Source organism: Halichoerus grypus, chromosome 6 (genome assembly GCF_964656455.1).
Source record: "Halichoerus grypus chromosome 6, mHalGry1.hap1.1, whole genome shotgun sequence".
Classification (NCBI taxonomy): domain Eukaryota; kingdom Metazoa; phylum Chordata; class Mammalia; order Carnivora; family Phocidae; genus Halichoerus; species Halichoerus grypus.
The window spans coordinates 134,819,792-134,843,253 of NC_135717.1; the positions used below are offsets into that span (position 1 = coordinate 134,819,792).

At 40.7% G+C, this 23,462-nt stretch overlaps 1 protein-coding gene across 1 annotated transcript in view; it reads left to right on the plus strand.

Annotated features, from left to right (window-relative positions):
- The first annotated feature begins 4,510 nt into the window (after positions 1 to 4,510).
- Positions 4,511 to 23,462, plus strand: part of TRHDE (thyrotropin releasing hormone degrading enzyme) — a 367,225-nt gene continuing 348,273 nt past the window's right edge. Inside the window, exons 1-2 of the mRNA XM_078076295.1 lie at positions 4,511 to 5,913; positions 17,959 to 18,232. Coding sequence (XP_077932421.1) covers positions 5,009 to 5,913; positions 17,959 to 18,232 — 1,179 coding nt within the window. The 5' untranslated portion in view covers positions 4,511 to 5,008. The remainder of the gene's footprint in view (positions 5,914 to 17,958; positions 18,233 to 23,462) is intronic.

A 23,462-nucleotide genomic window follows, 5' to 3' on the forward strand; every position in this document is an offset into this window, starting at 1 on the left:
CATGAGAGGGGGGAGGGTCAGAGGGAGAAGCAGACTCCCTGCCGAGCAGGGAGCCCGATGCGGGACTCGATCCAGGGACTCCAGGATCATGACCTGAGCCGAAGGCAGTCGCTTAACCAACTGAGCCACCCAGGCGCCCAATTATGGCTAATTTTAAACAATTCTCCTCCTGCCCTCTTTAAGATCTTGAAGAATATTCTGTCTAGAAGAGTATTTCTTATATGAAACCCCTCAACGTCAGCAGATACAGTGATTAAATGGTATGAAATTCTGAAATGATGCAATATAAAAATAATAAAGTTTGCAATAAGGTGAGTTTCCTCAAATTAAAGATGTCATCAAATCATCACAATCTCCAGGCGCCGGGCTGGCTCGGTCAGTAGAGCATGTGACTCTTGATCTCAGGGTTGTGAGTTCAAGCCTCACATTGGACGTGGAGCCTACTTAAGAAAAAATTATCACAATCTCAAATTTCAAACTGCCTTTTTATAATTGCCACATGGCGGCACCACTTCAGCTAGTAAATAGACTTCTGCCATTCATTGTCAGCACTGGTCTCTAATTGTGTGGGGTCTTCAGGAACACATCCCGCTCAGAAAATATATCTGTTCTGTTCACTGCCAGAACGGTGGGGCTTGTTTTCTCTCCAACCCCCCCCCCCCATGTTTTTGCTAATACAGTGTGTTCTCATAAAGTCTCTTTACCCACTGAACTTTGAGTTTTTAATTGAATTTTTTTGGCTTCTCAATAGAGAAGATTAATTAAAAATCACTTGAGAGCATAAAGAGCCTAGTATATTAGCTTTGGAATTTCTTTCATAGACTTTGAGAACTGGAAGAGACCTCTGAGCTACCCGTCTAGCTCCTATACATTAACGCATCAAGAAACTGAGTTATAAAGTAACTAGGTTAAGATAATGTAGGGAGGTGAGGGCAGAGTGGGATTTAGTTCTTCTGAGCCAAGCTGCTTCTGGATGTGAAGTGCTAATCACACTTGAAGGACTGAGTCCTTAAGGACACTTAAGTTGTGCCTCTACATACAAACCAAAGTGAAAGAGAAAAAGCAGTTCTGGTGTCAATGATGATCAAAGAGTAAAGACTCTGGGCCAGTGCAGTTCCTGAAGATAGTTCATTTTGATTATTTACAGGACCAAGGGGGTAGATTTAATTAAACATAACTTCTGCTGGCCTCGTGTATATTAAATGTTCATACTTTTACAAGTTCCTAAATCAAATAGGGCTACAAAATGACTTTAAAGACATTGTTAGCTAAAGAAATAACCATAAAATTCTCCCAGCAATGACTGTGTTTCTGAGAGAACCATCAGGCACTTTGGAAAGTCTTATCCCACTAAATGGCTCTAGCATTTAGCAAAGTCAAAACTATCTCCAGTTTAGTGATCGGCAGCACTGAAAGCAACTTCTTTATGGAAATATTAGTGAGTCATCTCTTTAATATTTTTGTCAGGTACACAATCTGAAATTTTGCCTTTTTTTCTTGGTTTGAGGGTAGAATGGACATTCTCTAGAAAAACAATATTAAAAAAACTATTTACAAAGTGCTTGCTTCTCAGGGGAAGGGTGCTATATACCTTCAGAAATTAAAAAAGAAAGACTTAACTGGGACCCTTTTGCAACATTGATATGAGAGGAAGAAATATTTACCCATTTGACCTGATGTTTATTGGGTAAAGTTACATTTTAAGGGAATCAATATTGTAATAAGCTGTGTCCACTCTGTGTTAATAAGCTTGGGTCTGCTCCACTTGGGTTTCAGAAATAATCCATCTACTAATTTAATCACAGGCAGTGGTGACTTTACTAATTGGTAAACGTATGCTTAAATTCCCAAATATTTGAGAGTTGCCTTGTAGTAATTTTTAGAAGTACATAAACACTTCAATAAAATACATATAAGATTTAAAAAAACCTTTCTTCTTTGAATCTTTTCTTGACTAATATCATTTTAGAGAAAGGTCTTAGCGATTCCTTAGTGGATGAACTCTTCATTTAGGTAGTGATTCTAAAACTTCTCGGGGTTCCAGGTCCCTCTGATAATCTCAGTGAGTTGAATCCATGGATTTTAGGTCAATAATCCTGAATTGCCAGATTAGTCCCTGAGGTCAGGGAAGTCTGGTGACCTGCTAAGAGTCACACAGTGCTTTTTGCCTGCCTGTATCATATTTCCTGATTCTGTGAAAACAAACTAACAGATCCCAACTCCTCAACTCTTAAAATGCATACAGCCAGATACATATGGACAGCAAGAGCATGGAGATTTAAAATCAGAGCAGAAAAAAGTAACTTGAACAGAATGTGGCATTTCCCTTGGTCTGTTGCTAACGGCCCACATACAACATGCTTAAAAAAAAAAAAGAATCCCACCCTGGTACTTCTTTTCATCATCATTTAAAAATGATTCAAATGGGGCGCCTGGGTGGCTCAGTTGGTTAAGCGACTGCCTTCGGCTCAGGTCATGATCCTGGAGTCCCTGGATCAAGTCCCGCATCGGGCTCCCTGCTCAGCAGGGAGTCTGCTTCTCCCTCTCCCGCTCCCCCCTCTTGTGCTCTCTCTCTCTCTCACTCTCTCTCTCAAATAAATAAATAAAAATAAAATCTTTAAAAAAAAAAAAAAAATGATTCAAATGGACCTTTAGAATGTATGGCACTGGGAATGTATCCCATCTGGGGATAAACAGAAAAGAGCTTCATTGAGCAGGGCTGTGTTTTCAGTGGTTGTCAGGCTAAAGTTGATGTGTATTCCATCTCTTCTGTTTGGTCATGCTTTTAAAGCCAAACACAATATTTTAGTTGTATATTCTTAGGACTACGAAGCCAGGAGCATTTAACATTCCTTTTTGTAAGAAAATAATTATGGACATGATTTTTAAAATGCCTTCAGGATTTGAAGATGTGAAAGAAACATGTAAAAAGGAATTATTTCTTTTTATTCTTTATTTTCTCTTTATTCTTCATTTTTTTTTTTTTTTTTTTTTTGACCCTGAAGTCCATCACACTTTGTTCTATTAAAAACTAGAGAGTCCTGCCTCTTAGTTGTTACCTTTGGGGTGGCTGTTTTCTGAATATTGTTCCAATTCAAGTTTTTCACACAAATCCTAAGGGTTGCATATCCCATATACTCATATACACTCTGCACTATAAAACTTCAATAAACTTAGAAATCCATAACCAGCCAACAGTCTATGACCTGTTTTGATGCTCCTGCTATCAGCAAAACTTCCTCTTGATAACTGTTCTAAAAAAAGTTTAAACAATTTTCCTGATAACACTAAAAACTGCAAAAAAGTAATCACGGTTGGATGAAGTGAAAAACTGATCAATCATGGAATATATTTGTTCACTGCTGTAGTTAGTCCCCAGTGATGGGGCTCACTCAGATCCTCAGCTTTTCTCAGTCTCAAGTTTTTGGTTCCGGATGTTACACTGGGTATGTAGGCATTAGATTTTAATCATTTCCCCAATCTAAAAATAGAAATTGTTCATTGGGGGAAAAGACGTCTTTTATTTAAACCTTACTTCTGGGGGATTCTAATGCTTCATTGCTACCCCTTATTTTCGTACAGCATACCTGGACTCATCACACAATATATGTAGTCAGGCTCTGGAGAATTTGTTTCAATTTACATACAATCCTCCAAATCCTCTGGCGAGCCTGATGTGAAATCTGATACAGCCACGACTCCCCAGCAGGATCTTCCTTTGCTCTCGGTGTTAATAGCCAAAGGCTCCAAGGATCCCTCCTGGGAGGCGCGGTGAGGCTAAGGAGTCGGGGGAAAAAGGGAGATTGCCGGGCTGGCTGCGCTGAAGATTTACAATGTACTTCTTGCAGGCGGCTCAGCAACCCCCTCTGTGGCTGTGGGTGTCTGGTGTGACAGAGCGGAGAAAAGCTCTCTAATCTCCCAGTGCCTGCCTCTGCCGCTCAGCCGCTCCCCTCCCTCCCGCCTTCCCTGCCTCCTTGCGCTCTCTCGCTCTCTCCTTTGCCTTTCTCGGGGAGTTTCAGTCCCTGAACGCAGTCAGAGTAGCCTTGGCAATCCGGACCTGGAGACTGTGTGCACACACACAGGCACACACGCGCACACACATGCACACGCACCCGCACACACACACTCCGGCTCTCCCCACGGGGATACAGAGCAAACCCGGAGCATCATCTACCTGAAGGGGATGGCCCGACCGGACACTTCTTGCTCACTTGTCATCTCCAGAGGTCAGAGCAACGTCGGAACGAGGGAGGCTTGCTGTCCGGTCTGCAACCTCACGCCGTTTGCCGCCACCGCTGCTTAAAGTGTCCAGGGTGGAGGAGACGGCTTCTTCAGGGCAGATTCCCGGCGCAGCTCTGCGGCCCTGGGACTTCGCCCGCCTGGTTCACCCCGCTCTCTTCTTCCCCGGCCATCCTCTCGCCCCCGGCTGCGGAGTGCATGGCTCGGGCGCCTCCTCTGCTGCTGCTGCCGCCGCCGCCGCTGCGAGCACATCCCACCCAGAGGACTGAACGCCACCGCTGGAGTGGGGAGAGAAAGCGGAAGCCCTAACTTCCCTCTCCACCGCTCCCTGTCCTTTCTAGCCGAGGACCCGTTGAAAGGCTCCCGCGGATAGCCAGGCGAGAGCTGGGCGCTGGGGAGGGTGAGCCGGGAGCCGCAGGCGCACAAGAGGCGGAGGCAGCATGTGCCCCGGCGCCTCGCGCCGGCCGGAGAAGTAGCGCGCGGTGGGGCGAGCGAGACGCTCCCTAAGTTGGGCGCGTCCCAGAGCTCGCCGCCCCGCGCCTCGGCCGCCACTGTCCGGAGAGAGGAGGGGCTGATGGGGGGCGCCGAGGTTGCTGTCGCCTGCGGCCAGAACCCGTCTTAAAAGAACCTGGGCCGGCGTCTCCAGGGTCCCAGCTGGCGTCGCGCCCTCGGCCCGCGTGCGCTCTCTGATGCCTGCGCTGGCGGTGGCCCGGGTGGCCCGCCCGCGGGGGGTGCCGGAGGGGGCGGGGGAGGAGGAGGAGGCTGTGTGATGGCCCTGGACGGCGAGCGGGGGGAGCAAGAGGAGGAGAAGAAAAAGAAGAAGAAGAAAAAGAAGAGGAAGAAGAAGAAGGAGGAGGAGGGGGCTGAGAAGAGCAGCTCACCCTTCGCGGCCACCATGGGGGAGAACGACGCCGCGCTCCGGGCCGGCGGCAGGGGGATCTCGGACCGGTGGACGGACTCCGTGGGGGTGCGACCCCGCACTACCGAGCGCCACATCACGGTGCACAAGCGGCTCGTGCTGGCCTTCGCCGTGTCCATCGTGGCGCTGCTCGCGGTCACCATGCTCGCGGTGTTGCTCAGCTTGCGCTTCGACGAGTGTGGAGCTAGCGCAGCGCCGGGCGCCGACGGCGGTCTCGCCGGCTTCCCAGCGCGCGGGGGCAACGGGAGCCTTCCGGGTTCCGCCCGGCGCAACCACCAGGCTGGCGGGGACTCCTCGCAGCCCGAGGCAGGCGGGGAGGCCACCCCTGGGACCCCGTCCGCCCAGCCGCCGTCGGAGGAGGAGCGGGAGCAGTGGCAGCCGTGGACGCAGCTGCGCCTGTCGGGCCACCTCAAGCCGCTGCACTACAATCTAATGCTCACCGCCTTCATGGAGAACTTCACCTTCTCCGGCGAGGTCAACGTGGAGATCGCGTGCCGGAACGCCACCCGCTACGTCGTGCTGCACGCCTCCCGGGTGGCGGTCGAGAAGGTGCAGGTGGCCGAGGACCGGGTGGCCGGGGCTGTCCCGGTGGCCGGTTTTTTCCTCTACCCGCAAACCCAGGTCTTGGTGGTGGTGCTGAATAGGACCCTGGACGCGCAGAGGAATTACAACCTGAAGATCATCTACAACGCCCTGATCGAGAACGAGCTCTTGGGCTTCTTCCGCAGCTCCTACGTGCTCCACGGGGAGAGAAGGTAGGGAGGGAGGCGGTGCCCGGCACCGCCCCACCCAGCCAGGCTGCTCGAACGACTCGGCGGCCGGCGACCCGGGGGACCGGGCTGGCTTCCCAGACCGAAAAGCGAGGGGTGGGTGAAGGAAGCGAAGGTGGGGTAGGACCATCACCCAGAACCCTTGGGGTCTCCCAGATGCCCGGGCTTTCTCTGCTGCCGACTCCACACACTCACCAGCGCCGAATGGTGAATGCCACCGCCTCCTCTAGTCTGGAACTCCCTCCCGTCAAAGTTCCTTAGCCAGCATGGCGCACAGCAATTTTTAAAGGGTAGTGTGAAATCTGAGCGATGCCAGGGTGACATCAAAACCCTGCCAAGATACCGTCGAGGGAGATAAGATGGCAGTGCAGGGCAAAATCCTCTCCACCCCCCCCCCCCCCCCCCCCCCGGCCAACACGCCCACCTCGACTGTTACCTGGCAGGCACGAAGCAGAGAGTGAGCTTTGGCTGCATAAAGTTTTCCAAAACTGGAAGTTGAGATTCGGAGCAGTACGAGCAGGTCCAGGTGACAGAGTCAGGGCGAGGGCGACAGGGGTCCGGAGGAGGCTGCCATGGCCAATGCCAACGAGAAATGTCCTTGCAGGTGCTGCCAGCTCTCTTGGCACAAACATAAAGTGACTCTAGTTTTTTGCTGTTGTTCTTGAGTTACTGCCTCTGGAAATAACTCCAGTGGTGAAAAGAGTTCGGAAAGCTAGCGGTCAGTCTCAAATGCCTTGTTAATGAGTGCCTTTGATGCTTTTTAGATGTGGGCAGTATTTTCCTTTTTGTTTTTTTTTTTCTGAGAGGCTGTGGGGCTTTTCACCACTTGTTTAGAGTTCAGACTTCGTAGTCAAACAGAAGTGGGTTCAAATCCCAGATGCAGCACTAGCTGTGGTGAAGGCTTGAAGACGCTGATGAATCTAAGTAACCAGCTCCTGACAATGACTACCTCTAGTGCTTATCCAGCAAAATATATTAACTTAGTCCCACAAGAACCCTACGTGGAAGGTGCCATCCACACTTCCTATCTTACAGATAGGGAAATGGAGGCACAGAGAAGTCAAGTAATTTGTCACACAGTGAGCTGACAAAACAGGGATTTAGACCCAAGCGGTTTGGCTCCAGAGCCCATACTTTTAGTTTTAACTTGGTGACAATAATAGTAGTACTGTCCTCACAAGATTGTTGCAGGTGTCCTTGAGTAAATGCATTGAAAAGCACTTAACCCTATACCTGGCATATAGAGTGTCCTCTATAAATATGAGCTGTTTTGAGTGTCCTGTGATAGTCAGCACTCAAGCATATTACTGAGTGAATAAACATCTGATTTTTACTTTTTGCCCTAATCCATTGCATTTAAAATAACTTTGATTAATTAAGTGACTACAGAGCCAGCAAACAACCGAAATGAAGTTAAAAAAGAAATCGACAACCTTAGAAGTAGAGGCAGGTTGGAGATTACAGTGATGCCCCTGGCAGAGCCTCTCCTGTTCTCAAATGATTTTCACAAGAGCAGAAAACTGGGGCTCAGAGCAGCCCCAGGTACCTGAGATCAGTCCCAGGTGCCTGAGATCAACAGGCTTGGCAGTGGAGAGGTGAGACTCAGACTTTGGTTTTCTGATGGACCGGGGCTTATGGTGGCTGGAAACTCCCAGAAGTTGTTATTCTGTAGGAGGCTGGGAAATTTCAGTGTGTTATGGGAGAACACAAAAGTTTTATTATTTATAGAGTGCTATGAAGCAACCTCAGATCGATTTTCCAAAGCTTTAGTAGTTGTATGATAGTTAAAGCCTCCTATAAGTGAATGTATATTCATTTTCAAACTCCTAAGATCAGATGTGGATAATTTAAACCCTCTTTCACCACTTCCTTTAACATATTCTAAACAATACAGAATAAATACATTTTTTAAAACCCACCATCATATCAAGTATGGGGGAAAAGGCGTAGAAGGCAAATTTGCATGTTGTGTTTGGAAACAAGCTTATGTCAAAATGTCAATAGTGGGAGTTGCATATCACTGATAAATCTTGCTCTGGTGAAATAAATACTTCCAACAAATCCTGTGTTTTGAGCCATGCCAAAATATATTTGTTGGAACTGAGCTTGTTTTGGTCAGTGTATTCAAATTAACGGGACTCTTAAAAAGACCAGATGTTTTTGCTTGACCCATAACTGTTTTCTTGTACCCCTAGTGCATATTTGTGTTCAAACTCTCTCCTTCAGTTTTCTCCCAGAGATGTAAATGACTTGGTTGAAAGTTTAACCTAGAGCACATGTGGCTGTATTCTGCATCCTAATAGAAAATCTGGATTCAATATTTCTGGAGCTGTCAGGATGGTTTTGTTTCTAAACAGCATCTTAGAGAAAGTCCTTGTTTCTCTTTGTTTTTTTTTCCCTTCATTACCGGAGTGAATATGATAATTTCTTGAGTCTTTCTAACTGGAGTTGATATGGCAAAGGAAATCTCTGTTCACAATTATGTGACCATTACATCTATTAAATCTTTTTTTTTTTTTTTTTTTATTGTTGTCGTTACTATGGCTACTGGGAGAATTTTTTAAACATACCAATGTCAGGAACTCAGCCAGGTTTGGATTTTGATTGGTGATGATTTCGTCCCCCAAATGCTCTGTAATTTGATATTTTAAAACACTTTCCAAGAGGACATAGATGTAAATTCTAAATTTTCATTTGATTAATGATTAAATATCATGGTCTTTAGTTAGTTGTAGTTTTTGCCAAGTTAATTTTTGGATAATTTTTGTAATAAAAATAAGTATTTATTCTGCCAATGGGGAGTCACAGCAAGCAACTGGAAATATTTAAAAGAGCAGTACTACAATTCAGTCCACCTTACTTAGCCTATATGGAGACAACTCATTAATACCCAGGAGTCAATTGATTCTTTGGTTTACTTCTCGGAGGTCTGAGAGAAAGAATTTGGGTGAGAGCAGGAAAATTAGATTTCACTATTGCTATATACCTATGACCCTTGGAAGGTTTTATTCCCCCGCTAGGCATTGGGTGGGACCTGGTTTTGTCCTACAGGGAACACTTACCTTTTCTGGTTCCCATAGTGCACTGGAGAAAGGTAGAGGACAAACTCTCTCCTGAAACCCAAGGCTCCTCTACTTTCAGTTGATAGTTCGGCTAATGGGAAATTCACCACTTGTGGAATATTGCAAATAAATAAATTCTCTTGAATTTGAAATGTTTACACACAGCAGTAAATTATCTCCATTAGGCAGAACACATACTCATTTCTTTCTCAAGTTGGTGCATAGCAGGCAGATAAAAAGGGTGTGTATTTATGCCAGAGTATCCTATAGTAGAATATACTTGCTTAGAATTAGGTATATGTTCATTTACCTGAAGTAATTGCTGCTTTCGGGTAACCAGATGGCAAGCATACCCATGTTCAAAGTAGGGTACCTTAATTTAGAACCAGATGGTTGGATTGAAGGAGGAAATTTACTCAAAGTAAATGAATATTTTATCCACTTTCAAAAGGGAGACAGTTTTTTTTTTTTTTTTTTGACAAACTTTGGGTCTATAACATGCCACAGTTACAGAAGACAAAATAAAAATGGGTGGTCTTTTTCTATGAAGGATTATTTTAAAGAGAAACCATGATCTCCAAATAAAATGGGAAAATAACATTGTGGTTCTCAGAGAATTGCAAAAAAATCTCTTGCAAAAATCTTGTGGAGAATCTTGTGGAGAGAATAGAGGATTTTATGGATAGGCATTTGATCTTCTGTGGTATTAGTGTACATGGTTTGATGCCTTGTACTTTCCTGGACTGAATTAATAATCATGATATTTAATAAAAACTTGAAAACCGCCACATGGCTTTTATATTGAAAGCAGCCTCATTTCTCTCATTCACTCTGGTGAGGAGATATCTTTATATGAGCAAGTTAGAGTTTATGTCTTTTTGCTCCTCTGTAGAAGGCTCTGAACTGAAAAATCTGTAAGAACCGGTTGTTTCTGTGAAAACTTTTTATAGAATTCCTTAATGAACTTAGCTCATTGTTTTCCTGTCAGGCACACATAACCATATGGCCAGAGTCCCATGCTGGATTTTGGTCACAATTCAGAATGTCACCAGTAAACCAAATCTAGAAAATATTTTTAAAAAGCTTTGATCAGTTAATAATGAATAATGACTCATTTAGGTAGGAAAATCCATACAATTGGTGTTTGTCTTGCCGTGTTTTCCATGATGCCATCTGATTTGATTACCCTGGATAGTAATACAATATACACTTCCTCTCAAAGAGTTAAATTATTTTGCCTGTGTTTTTATGTATATAAAGTACTCTAAATCCTCAACAGGGCCTATCTGCTCTGGATCTCTTTCAAACAAAGGTGGACCTGTCACTGGTTCTCTGGTATTTGTTTGGTTTGCAAAGCATGTTCATTTCCTCAAACCCGTTCTTGCCACTGGGTATGGGGATGGGCTTGAGGCAGTAGTACAGGGTGATGGTTTAGGTTTGTTGAGGATGGGGACATTTGCCCATGTGATGACAAGAATCAGACTCCGTTCTTTAAGCACAGCTTCAGAGAATGATATAAAAGGAGCAAGGAAGAAATGATGGATCTTTAATACATGAATGTTTTGCAGTCTGTAAGGAAGGGTGTTCCTCTTCACCCCATGCTCATTCTCCCACCAGCCAGCAATGACAATCATCATCATTGTCAAAATCGCCCACTTCCTTTTAATTATTTGTCTGTCCTTTATGTGCTTTCAGATTTGCAACAGTGGCTGGGTTCCTCCAGAGTTTTTCAAAGTCCCATGTCATCCTGCTTTTTGCCACTAGAGAGTGGATGCTCTTTCCAGCAAGTAGAATCTCACTCACTACCTAGAAATTGGGAGAATATGAAGATGAAAGATACCCGCCCCCCCTCACTCTTCTCAGTTTCCTGGCCAATCTGGAATGATTTCACACGGCTACAATGTATGGTGGTGTTGGGAATAAGATTGGCAAGATTGGGTGGGGCTGAAGTGGGGTGAGGGGGCCCCAGCTCACCCCTCCTGTCTTCCCTGCTTCTGAATAAATGAGTGGCTGCGTGGTATAGGGAGCTCTAGCACTGGTTTTCCAGGGATGGGTTGAACTGATTCCTCCCAGTGTAGACCTATGTTCACTTGCAGGATGAAGTTTTAGTTTAATTATTCAGATCTTTCCCTATGGCCACACAACTGAAAAAAAAAAAATCAGAGGATGGGTACACAAAGAATGAAGTTTAAAAATTACCACTCCTGGTTACTTTTCATCTCTTTTAAGAATAGGTTCAGGCTGCTTTTGGTTGTATTGCTGGATGGAAGAGCATGTGTGTGCTTAGTGTGTTCAGGGACTCTGGATCCAGGCTGCCTGGGTTCATGACCTGACTCTGTCACTTACTAGCTTTATGACCCTGGCCAAATTTCCTAATTGTTCTGTGTCTGGTATCCTTATCTGGCAAATGGGGATAATGATACCCTGTTTCATAGGGTTCTTGTGAGGATCATGAGTTAAGTAATAAAGCACTTAGAGCCATGTCTGACAATTGGTAAGCTCTTTTGTGGGTATTAATATTATTATATTATTCCATGGCTGGAGATCTACTATTTGCATTGGTACAAGGTCATATAGGGTCAATATTCTTGCCTTGGGGTTTTTCCCTATTAGCAAGACAGTGGGGACAGTGGTCACCGTGGACATTCCTTCCACTGCTCTTTGGTTTGCCCCCCCAAGCAAAGTTAAAAAGGCAGAGATGAGGAAGCAGAGCCTCTCCACCCTGAAGAAGAAAGTGAAGAGAAGCATTGTGGTTTTGCACAGCAAGAGAAACCCATGCTTGGTCCAGGCACTGAGAGCTGGAGAGGGCCGAGAGAGCCGGAAGAGAGTGTGAAACAAAGGGAACATACAACTCTCTAATTATGGTCCTGCTCTCTGTCCAACGGTGAGAATAGCAGAGACCAGTGACTGAAGGGTTGGGGGCGGGGTGCCTTCCTTGTTACTGGAGGGCAGTGTGACAAATAGAAAAACCCCATATACCAAAGGAAAGGCACACTAGTCATTTGCTATTATTGTTCCCAAGACTTTATTTGAGTTCTGACAGTAGTGGTACTTCATAATACTTACATCATGCTGTGCCTCCTTCCAATATTAAACAAATGACTCTCAGACACTAGTTTATTTATTCTTATGAGAACCTACTATTCTGGCCTGCAAAGGTAATTTTAGTGCATTCAAAATACTCTTCATTAATAGTGATCAAACACTCAGGACTCATTTTTGATAAGAGTATTTAGTACATAAATAGGAAAACAATTATGAATATTGTGCTCTGTTTTTATAACACGATTATTCACACATGCAACACTTCCTACATACATATTGCTGGCATTATTGCATTATGTTTTTAGTTTACTAGAATGGTTATTTAAAAAAAATAGATTACACGCTTGCTTATAGCACTGAATATTCAGCAGGAGTACTTTTCTTCTGAAATGGCAGAGGTTTAATGACTCATTGAAGTACATAAAAACACACAGTCTAAACAACGACCCATTTTGGCTTAAAATGTTTTGTCATTGAGTAATAATTCGCATTTTGATTAACAACCTTAACTTTAAATGGGACATGTGTAACTTCCATGACCTTGTAACTAAGTCCATCTCCTGCAAACAGTGGAATAGTAACTAGATGTTCCATTGGAACTTTTCTTTAGATCTTGGGAGTTTTTATTAACAGTCTGAAACTGTTGCAACACCAGGCAAATTGCAATTGCGATAGAAGGAAGCTCAAAGATCATTTTTCACTCCTGTATGTGTGGTATGCATAGGTGTGGTCCAGATGGAAACCCTCCAATCGGGCATGCTGTTTGTGAGGTTCTCTTGGTTTGGGTGGGTTCCACAGAGAAAAGTCATGAATCAGTCTGAATACTAACAGTGTCATGCAAATGTTGGTTTCCTCTGCATATTTTAACTTTACAAAAAGGCAAACTGAAAATAATGGAACAGAAATTGTTTTGATTCACATACAGTAATTTGTTGGCAATATCAACCAATGTTAATGCATTACTTCTGCTGGATCTTATCATAATGACTTGACACAAGTAGCTTGCCTAGTGAACTTCCGCAGAAATAAGAAGAAATCAATTCTCTGTATCCTTCAGAGGCAACACAGAGCTTTACGCTCTCCTTAGCTCAACCAAAATGTCAAATAGGCAAGTTGTTAAGAAATAAAGTAATTTATTTTAGATAGAAGAGAATTAAAATACATGTATATTATTTATATTTCTCTAGTTATGCTAAAGTGACATTCTTGGAATGACACTTCTAGGATGTCACTTTTGGAAATGGCATTTTTTATGGTAATAGATTCATTAAAAGATAAAAATGATTTTGTTTAAAAAAAGCAGGAGAAAAACAGAAAACGAAATACTTGTCCCTATTACCTTCTGCCTCCTGCTGTTTTATATTACTTCTAGCTTCATTTACGTATCTTGTATCCATACTGTATATTAAAATGTTTTCTATTTTTAATTAATTTTTTTGTATTTCTTCTATCTGGTGTCCTGCTACCACCTCTGACTTACTTCGAATTTACTCAAAGCCCAAATTCATTATTTTCTACTCCAAATCACCTTGTTTAGAGGCCTCTTTGATGTTTTTAATGACAGTAAACAGAAAAGAAGTCTCACTTCCACCAAGTTGAAGGCAATCCTAACATACATACGATGAAGACAGAATGATATTTTTGAAATCCAACAGACACTGTTGCCTGTTGAGGGGACAGAGACTTGAACTAGGTCTCTTTGTTAGACAGGGGGGTATCGAGGGTGAGAGAGGTGTTAGAGATGGACTGGCAGTGCTGAGACTTGATAAAGCCAGAATCTGTGAGAGGACAGACAGCACACTAATTTAATAAGTGAGTCAACACTTTTTTAAAGGCTTATTTCTGTGCCACCTGGAGTCTGCCTCACTTCTTCATCTGCTTCTGACCTTTAAAATACTACCCAGGCTTTAAGAACAATTCTTACGCTTCTTCCTCTGTGAAGCCTTTTCTGTTCCTAAGGCAGGTGGTTCTCAACTGGGTAAATTGCCCATCCCCCCAGCCCCACGGGCTTTTGGTTGTCACAGCTGGGGTGGAAAGTGCTACTGGTATCTAGTGGTAGGGGCCCTGGGATGTTGCTACACATCCTACAGGATACAGGTCAGCCCCCAACAAAGAATAATTATCCAACTTAAAATGTCAGTAGTGCGGAGATTGAGAAGCCTTGCTTCAGGAGAATGTAATGTCTTTGTACACTTTCCTTTTTTGTCATGGCTTTTTGTAGAATACCTGCTTAGGTATTTGTTTAATTTCTTTCATCAGAGTATAAACTCCTTGAGGGAAGAAAGCATATATACTTATCTTTTTCTCCTCAGTGTTTGAACACTCAAGAATGACGATTAAGAGAAACAAATGCATAATAGAGCTTGTAGTAAAAAACTATTTAGCAGTAGTGTAATTTAATATTTAAAACAATCTCATCAAACTCAGGGAATATTTTATTTCTCAATTTTGTTCAGTTATAGAATCTCGAGCTTGGAAAAGACCTAAAAAGTAATCTAGTCCAACTGCTCTTCGTTACCAAGGGACTTCTTCTGATTTCCTAAATACTGAATTGAAATTCAATTGCAATCGTCCTCAGTTGCCAGACTGTGAAATTGGTATTTCCTCATTTAGACATTATCAGAATATATGGTGGCCCTCTGTGCATAGCTATATACTGTGTGTGTGAATTCATTAAGAATATTAATTGCAGAAAAAGGCACTAGATGGTCTTTATATTCCTTTCAACCCTGAGAATCAGTGATTTAAACTGCTAGCTTTTCTAATATATTTACTTACTATATAAGGCAAAAAGAGAGTACACAGTATGATTCTTCTGTGTAAATATTTGGTTTATGAATTTCTCATTAACCCAGGGGTATTTAATCTTCTACATCTAATAAATTCCTACCCATTAATTACTTAATGCCAAAGACACCCTTGATTTTTACTTAATGATTAGTACATTCTAATTGCAACCCTTTTGTTGAATTCTTGCAGAACTTTCCCCCAGTATTATTGGTTGTCTACCTTATCATGACCTTAAGGACAAAAAAGGTTATATCTTTTTTTTTATTATTATTTTTTTAAATTTTATTTTATTATGTTATGTTAATCACCATACATTACATCATTAGTTTTGGATGTAGTGTTTCATGATTCATTGTTTGTGTATAACACCCAGTGCTCCATTCAATACGTGCCCTCTTTAATACCCATCACCACGCTAACCCATCCCCCACCTCCTCCCCTCTAGAACCCTCAGTTTGTTTCTCAGAGTCCATAGAAAAAAGGTTTTATCTTAAAAAAAAAAAAAATCCTACCATGTACCTAATATATGGAAAGCTCACATGCAGCAGACAACGTCTGTCAGTGGTGGAACTGGAGTTCTCAGATACTTGAAAGTTAAAAAGAACACTTTTTACTCATATATGGAATCCTGTAGGTAACTTTTAAACAACTCAGGAAAGAAATATCAAGCTCAGTGGACATTTCAATTAATAAGATGGAAAGATGAGATTCAAAAACGTTATGGAAGACAAAAGCATGTGAAGAGCAAATTGTAAATGGGTACATTTTAACTAAAAGGTACTGACATTTCATTAAACAAAACTATATTACTATCGATAGAAAATCATAAGGAAAAATATTACCATGTACTGGCATTTTTGGAAAGAAGAACCTTTATTACCAATAGTCGAATTAAAACATTGTTTATAAGTTATGGCTAAAGATTATTTTACTGTTCTTGAAATATAGTTAATTGTTACTCAGATGCAGAAAATGTGACTTCTAGACCCGGCTTTGTACTAATTGCCGTGTAATTTTGGACAAATCACTTAACCCTACTGGAATTCCCTTTTCATTTTAGAAATTTATGAGAGCTGGACAGTTTGTTTCTAAGACTGCTTCCAACTTTAATCTTATATTTGTCTTAAGATTTGTAGTTAAAACTTCTTTCCCATACATTATATCATTTTATCATCTCGACAGCTTTGGAAGGAAAGCATAGAAAGCATTATTATTTTCCTTTTACTAATGAAAAAATAGGCTCAAGCTGTTACCCAAGCCTGGTAGGTAGCAACCCAGTACTGTTTCTAAGATAACTCCCCAAAATTCTGTTTCTGAGAGTACATATACAGTTAATCTTTTAAAATGTCTTATTCTTATCTATTTCAAAATTAACTTTCAAAAAAGTAGACTCTCAAGGATAAATGTAAGCTTCATAATGTTAAAAAGGTATAAACATTTACATCTGATGGTTTGAGCCAGGGATAGCCAATAAGATTCAATGCACATGTCAACTCCTATTGATTGCTAGTAGCTGCCTGAAGTGTTATGCTGAGAATAATTTTGAGGCCAAGTTTGGGCTCAGTGGGAAAGTGTGCCATGTTAGATTAACCAGGAACATTGTGGATGTTGGAGAGGGGAGTGGTGGCAGAACTACTTATGGGGGAAAGAGTCTTTTAAAGAAATGACTTCAGTACTTAGTAATGTTTTATGAAGGGTCTGATATTGACTTGCCTTATATTGAGTTTTGTAACTAGTATTATCAGAAAAGTTTAATTGATTTGTATCATGCATGTTTTCATAAATAATGGTTTCTTTTTCAGTTAAAAGAGTGTCCTTAAAGTTAGTTTGAGTATTTCTCTTTGTAACCATAACTGTGACAGAATGTAGAGGTTGCTTCTAGTTAGTTTTATTTTTTATTTTTTTTTAAAGATTTTATTTATTTATTTGAGACAGAATGAGAGAGAGAGAGAGAGCACATGAGAGGGGGGGAGGGTCAGAGGGAGAAGCAGGCTCCCTGCCGAGCAGGGAGCCCGATGCGGGACTCGATCCAGGGACTCCAGGATCATGACCTGAGCCGAAGGCAGTCGCTTAACCAACTGAGCCACCCAGGCACCCTGCTTCTAGTTAGTTTTAATGAAATGCAACTTTGCAGCTTGATCTGAAAAGTTGAGGGCATTAAATGTACTTTATATAGATATATACACACATATGCACATTAGCATGTTTGTTATATAGATATTTATCATATAAATTTGCATGTATTATATTTGGTATATATATTTGGTATTATATATGGTATTAACATAATAATACCAAAGTTATAGTTTATGTAATAAATACATATTATGAGTTGTAAAAACGAATAGTCTCTGGATTATTCAGTATAAATATGTGTTAAACCACTCCAAGAAAGGTTAAAGACATTGTGAATCAGTGGCTGCAATTTATTAACTGCCTGATGGTTGCTCTTCATCTTTCACAGTGATACATACTTTATATCCTCTTTACCTACTAAGCTTTACAGTACTTTTTAAAAGTTAGGCTTGATTATTTCCTTTCAAGCAATGAAAACCTAAACCTTAGAGAAATTTAGTAATCCTCCAAGATGATATGGCTGAGAATGTTGTAAAGCCAGAATTTAGGCCAACTTTTGTCAGGTTTCAAAGTCTGTAACAAAATCAGATCATGCCTAGCTGAAATTTGAAGGTTCAGATATTTTCCACTGGTGGTCTATATTCTATATATATCTGAGGACAACTTTTGGATTTTAGTTTCACTGTCTTAACTTGTACACCATTAGAGGAGAAAATGGGGGCATACCAAAAAGGAGAACTGTTACTCTCCAGTATTTGCCAATGGGATGCCAATGAGTTGTTTTTCTGTAAAGTGTAATGTTTTGTCTAATAAGCACTGGTCTGGGTTTAGAGGATTTACTTTAAATTGAGATAAAAAATGTCCCCGAATAATTTTTATCATAGGGGAAATATATGTGAATTATACTTTCATGCTATTCATGCACTTAAGTTCGGTACAGAAAAAAGTACCTTGTGATTTGGCAAAATACATTATTTTATCAGCAGAAGCATGTAAAATGGTCATAACTTAACTGAAGTCATAAATGTAATTGAGAATGTCATTTTCTTTTTTCCAGATTCCTTGGTGTTACTCAGTTTTCGCCTACACATGCCAGAAAGGCATTTCCTTGTTTTGATGAGCCAATCTACAAGGCTACTTTCAAAATTAGCATCAAGCATCAAGCAACCTATTTATCTTTATCCAATATGCCAGTGGAAACTTCCGTGTTTGAGGAAGATGGATGGGTTACGGATCACTTTTCACAGACCCCTCTCATGTCTACATATTATTTAGCCTGGGCAATCTGCAACTTCACATACAGAGAAACTACCACCAAGAGTGGGGTTGCAGTAAGTATTTTAAACTTAAATATGTTTTTAGATAATGTACACACTGTATAGTAATCTGATATCTGGATTACCACTGAATCATTTTTATCCTCTTCAGGTCTTATATAGCTAAATTCTTTTGTTAACCCTTGGGGGCGGGAAATTATCTTCCTGGTTTCTAGAGTCAAAGAGGACTGTCTTTTCCATACCCAGCCCTCTTGTCCCTTTCGCCACCTCCCCCACCCCCACCATCCCTGTCCCTCTTCATCTTCTGAGTATTTCTGAAACAACTGTTGTCTGCTTTGGGAAATTGCTTTTTATTTATATGACTGGGAAAGCTGCTTCTTTTTATTGTGAAATATTTCAAATATCCAGAAAATGTAAAGAATAATATAATAAACTTCACAGGCCTACTAGCCAGCTCTAGAGAATCTAAACGTTTTATCATCTTTGCTCTAGTCTAATTTAGTTTTTGAGAAAGTAAAACATATTGGATAGAGTTGAAGCCCTCTGTGTGTACCTGCCTGATCTCATTGCCTTGCCTCCTCCTTTAGAGATAACTACTGTCCTGAGTTTGATGTTTGCTATTTCTATGCATATTATCACACAATTACCAAGTATGTGTATATATATATTTCTACAATAGATGCCATGCTTTAAAATTTCATATAAGTGGTTTATATTATAGATATCATTCTGTAAGTTATTTTTATTTCATTTTAATTTTTGATTAAAATTACGTTTTTGTGGTTTATCTGAATAGAATGGGTTGAGTGAAGATATCAAAATCTGTCATCCTCCTATAGATAAACATTTTAATTTTTCTGATTAACAACAATGCTCAGTGAACATTTTTGTCCATGAGTTCTTATGCCGGTGTGCTAGGATTTCTGTAGGGTTGTAAAGCTTGTTTTAGCCCGTAACACCCAAGTGTATGGAAATACGTTCTTAGGGGAGCATGACATATGGGAAGCCTAGAGAAGACATGCTCTGCATTTAATTTATAATAAGAGTCAATTGGACTTTCTGTGATAACTATCATTTGTGACAGCAAGGTTCTAAGCATTTTTTGCATGCTGTTGTATTGTACTAGTCAGGCTAGGTCAGGCCATGCTGAGTTAACAACTTCCTCCTCATTTCAATGGCTCACACAATAAATATGCATCTATTTTAGTTTTTATGTTGCCCCTAAAGCAAGGTATTATGATTCTGTTTTTCCAGATGAATAAAGTAAATTGAGGTTTAAAGACCCAGAGTCAAAAAGTAAACAAGTGGTAGAGCTGCAAGACAAACTTTTGTTGGTCTGATCCCAAATTTTGGGCTTTCCTGCCATGTGCCCTGGGAACTCTGTTTCGTCTTTTCAGCTGTATGTCTGTAAAAGAATTCAAGTAATGATTCTCCTTATCCGGTGGCCATTGTATTTGAACGCAACAAAAGGAGTTAATAGAAACCTATATTCTTGTTCTGTAGAAAGTTCATAGGTCTATAACAACCTAAATTTTGAAAAATAGGTTCGGATAAATAAATTTTTCTCAGTGTTACTTTCAATTTAAATCACTGTGGAACCTATTTAAAAAGTAAAATCTGCCTCCATAAAAAATTAATGCCATTATTGAAGAGCTGTGTAGAGTGAATTAATCTACATAATCATTAAAATTAGGTCCTAAATGCTGGCTTTAGAGGGCCAGAAGACATTTTGCTCTTCTGGACTTGTACTCGTTTGATATGTTGAGTTCCTTTGATGTTTGTTGATGTCTCTTATGGATACTTGAAGGCTGTACATGTTGGACAACACACAGAAAAGGAACACCAAGACATCTCATTTACTTTGACGTCTTCAAAAGTTGATGGCTGGCTTGCTGTGCGTCAGCTTGTAGCATAGGGCACACTGGAACTGTTTTTTCTAGTATGTTTTCTTTAAAGCATCTTAAAAGTGTTCTCAGCCCTACACAATTAAGCTTGTTGCTAAGTGACCCATATTTAAAACCAGACACACTCTAATTATTTAGATGTGACTTTTATTAGAGTTAAGAATCCAGGTAATTAGTAAACATTTTAAAATTCCTGCTTAATAATTTTTATGTAGAAAAGATAAAACATGCTACCAGAGAACATCGAAAGGTCAACTGAAATAAAATTTTAGATTGTATAATCTAAAAATGCTAAGGATAATAAAAAGGAAAACAAAATTGCCACTGGGAGCCCTTATTTATCAACTGTGGAAATACACTTTAAAACCTGGCTCTTTTTTTTGGTCACCCCTTGGATATCCAATCTATTTTTATTTTCATTGCATTTCCTCTTTATTACTGGGGAGGAAGACATGGGAATCACATTTCTGAACTCTTAACAGCTGAAGGGAGTGGAAGTTTAGCTTTAGGATCTTGGGGTGGGACAGTCATGTGAAATCCAGGTGGTCATTTTGGATCAGAAGCTGATGCAGTTTTCTTTGAGATATGAGAGTATAACTAGAGTAGCATCTTAATAATTTACAGCTGAATTGTAACAGTGCCTCAAGTGTGTGTATTTGAAGCATCATCATTTACTTCTCAAGTTTTCTACACTCTGCAAGGCACTATGCTAAGTAATTAGAAAGGTAAAAAACTTTAAGATCCTTCTAGTAGAGTGATTGCATGTGCATCTTTCCAATGGAATCCAAGCTGGTAGACATATTTTGTTTACCCATCCCTAAAAGGCTTAATATTTTTGTAATTAATGGTCGATATTTAGAAATTGAGAGATTGCACATAAAATTATTTATTTCTGGCTTCTCTTGAAAAATGGGAAGATCTTGGGTTCACATTCCCACTTGGCAATAATTGTTCACTCATTTATTCCTTCAGCAAATACTTACTGATTGAGCGTCAGGTATTGTTCTGGGCTCTGGTGATATAGCAAGAAACAAAGCAACAAGGTTTCTATTCTCAGGGAACTTACATTCTAATGAGGAGAGAGTGACAATAAACAAATAAATGTATATCAGGTGGTAATATTTGCTATGAAGAAAATCAGTGTGCTGTAGCTGGATGGTGACTAACCCATTTATATGAAGCATTTGCTTCCTAGTGTAACCTAATTCAGACCACTTTTTTCTTCTGCACCATTTCAACTTCACTGTTGTATATTACCTGCTTTCTTTCTGTAAGTGTTTGGATTTTCAACCCTTGTCTAGGGACATAATTCAAGAGGGTAGCCAAGGAATATGCATCAGAAAAGCAATGAATTCACTAATTGTGTCTTAGTGATACTGGCATTCATTAATTGTGAAATGAAAGTTGTAGAAAATCAAGACTGTTTAGAAGAAATTGCTAAGGCTGGAGTCTAATGATGTGCTTCATGGTGGAGATGGGACTTAATATGACAGTGAATGATGGTTTGGTCTTAGAAAAGCAGATGATGTGTGCATATAATCCTTGGTAGGAAATGTTACTAAGAAAAGACAAAGAGTTGGGATATCTACAGGATATCTACGGGAGATAGTGTATGGTTATTATGATCATAAACATCATCACTTCTGCTGCATTCTAGTGGTTACAAATAAGTCACTAAGGATGGTTCTGATTTGCTGGAGGAGGGCATATATCCCACCTCTTGATAGGGAGTGTCAGAGAATTTGTGGACAAGTTTTCAAATCAGTACATCTTCTCTCGGGCCACAAATTATTTACATTCATCTCATGTACAAAATATACTCACCAGTAGGTCTCACTGCATTATAACATCAGGTTGAAGTCTGAGATCCAGGATCTCACCATCAAATTTAGGTCTCGGTGTAGATGAGACTATTTGGGTTTCGTTTCTTGAACATGGTTTCTCTTGCTCTGAAGACCTGTTATCTATCTTCTCTCCCCCAATAGACAATGGCGAGATGAGAATATGATTGTTTCAATAGGATTTTCCATTCAAGAATGGAGAAAATGGGAGGACATAACAGTCACTGGCCCATAGCAGTTCTGAAATCCAACTGGGCACATGTTGACAATTTTAAAATTATGAGTTAGTGCTGTTCCCTGTGAGTTGTCCTTCCTGGCACTTGGCCCCATCATTTGGCCTCTTAGTTTTGCCTTTTAATGCATCTTATCTTTTGTAATTAAAAATTAGTTTGTGTCTGCAATTGAATAGCTTTCTCAGCTTGCTTCCTATCAATAAAAAATTAGGGGTCCAAAGGCTTATTTATTTATTTATTTTTGTATTGGCTCTGTTGCTTTAAGTCAAAACAGGTATAATTTTTTTTAAAAGATCTTATTTATTTAAGAGCGAGCGAGTGAGAGAGAGCACGAGTGGGGTGAGAGGCAGAGGGAGAAGCAGACTCCCCACTGATCAGGGAACCCAACTTGGGACTTGATCCCAGGACTCCAGAATCATGACCTGAGCCAAAGGCAGACACTTAACCAACTAAGATGCTAACCCAGGTGCCCCCAGGTATAACTATTTTTTTAAAAAATTTGATCTTTTTGTGTATCAAGTTATATCCATTCCATTAGACAAAACTAAACCATGGGTCTCTTTAATATGAGCCTTTGTCTACTGTGAGGCTTTGTAAAATAATGCTCATAACACTCTTAGATGCTTTGTTACTGAACAGAGAAGTTTTATAAGGCACCACCTTAATGTCTTTAGAAAACCTCTTGTCTGTTTGAAAAGGTTTGAAGGGCATCATTTTAAAAGTGTCTGAAGTCTTAACAGTTCCTGAAGTTGAGTCCTTGGCTTCATCTTTAGATCATCTTTCCCTGATAGTGACCTATATTTTTCCTCCCTGAGTCCAGTTTCTTACTTTGAGAATCTCTTGCCTTCTGGAGAGGCTGGGGAGGAGAATTTAATTTCAAGCTCAGTAAGTCCTATTCCAAATTTTGCTTGGAAACTGGACAGTTTGTTCTTAAACTCATCTCTCCTGTTTTGGATTTTTTATGGCCAGAGAGAAGGCATTGGCGTCACTTTCTGTATTCTACTTGAAAGTCTTCTGAGCTAGGAAATACAGTTTAATATTTGTATTTCTTATTTTCCATAGCATTACAGGCAGCAGGGTTGCCAGACTTGTTTCTACTACGTGACAGAGGACCCCTTTCCTTCAGCTTCCAATACCACGTACCTTAACATCCTTCATGCTGTCAGCAACAGCTTCCTTAAAGCCCATAAAGCTTCCAATACAGGATCCCCTCAAGGATTGTTTACTGTCACGCACAGTTCAATCCCAAAACCAAAGTCTTTTGCTAAGGCAGTGCCCTACTCCCAGGTACTAAAATTGGTCCCAG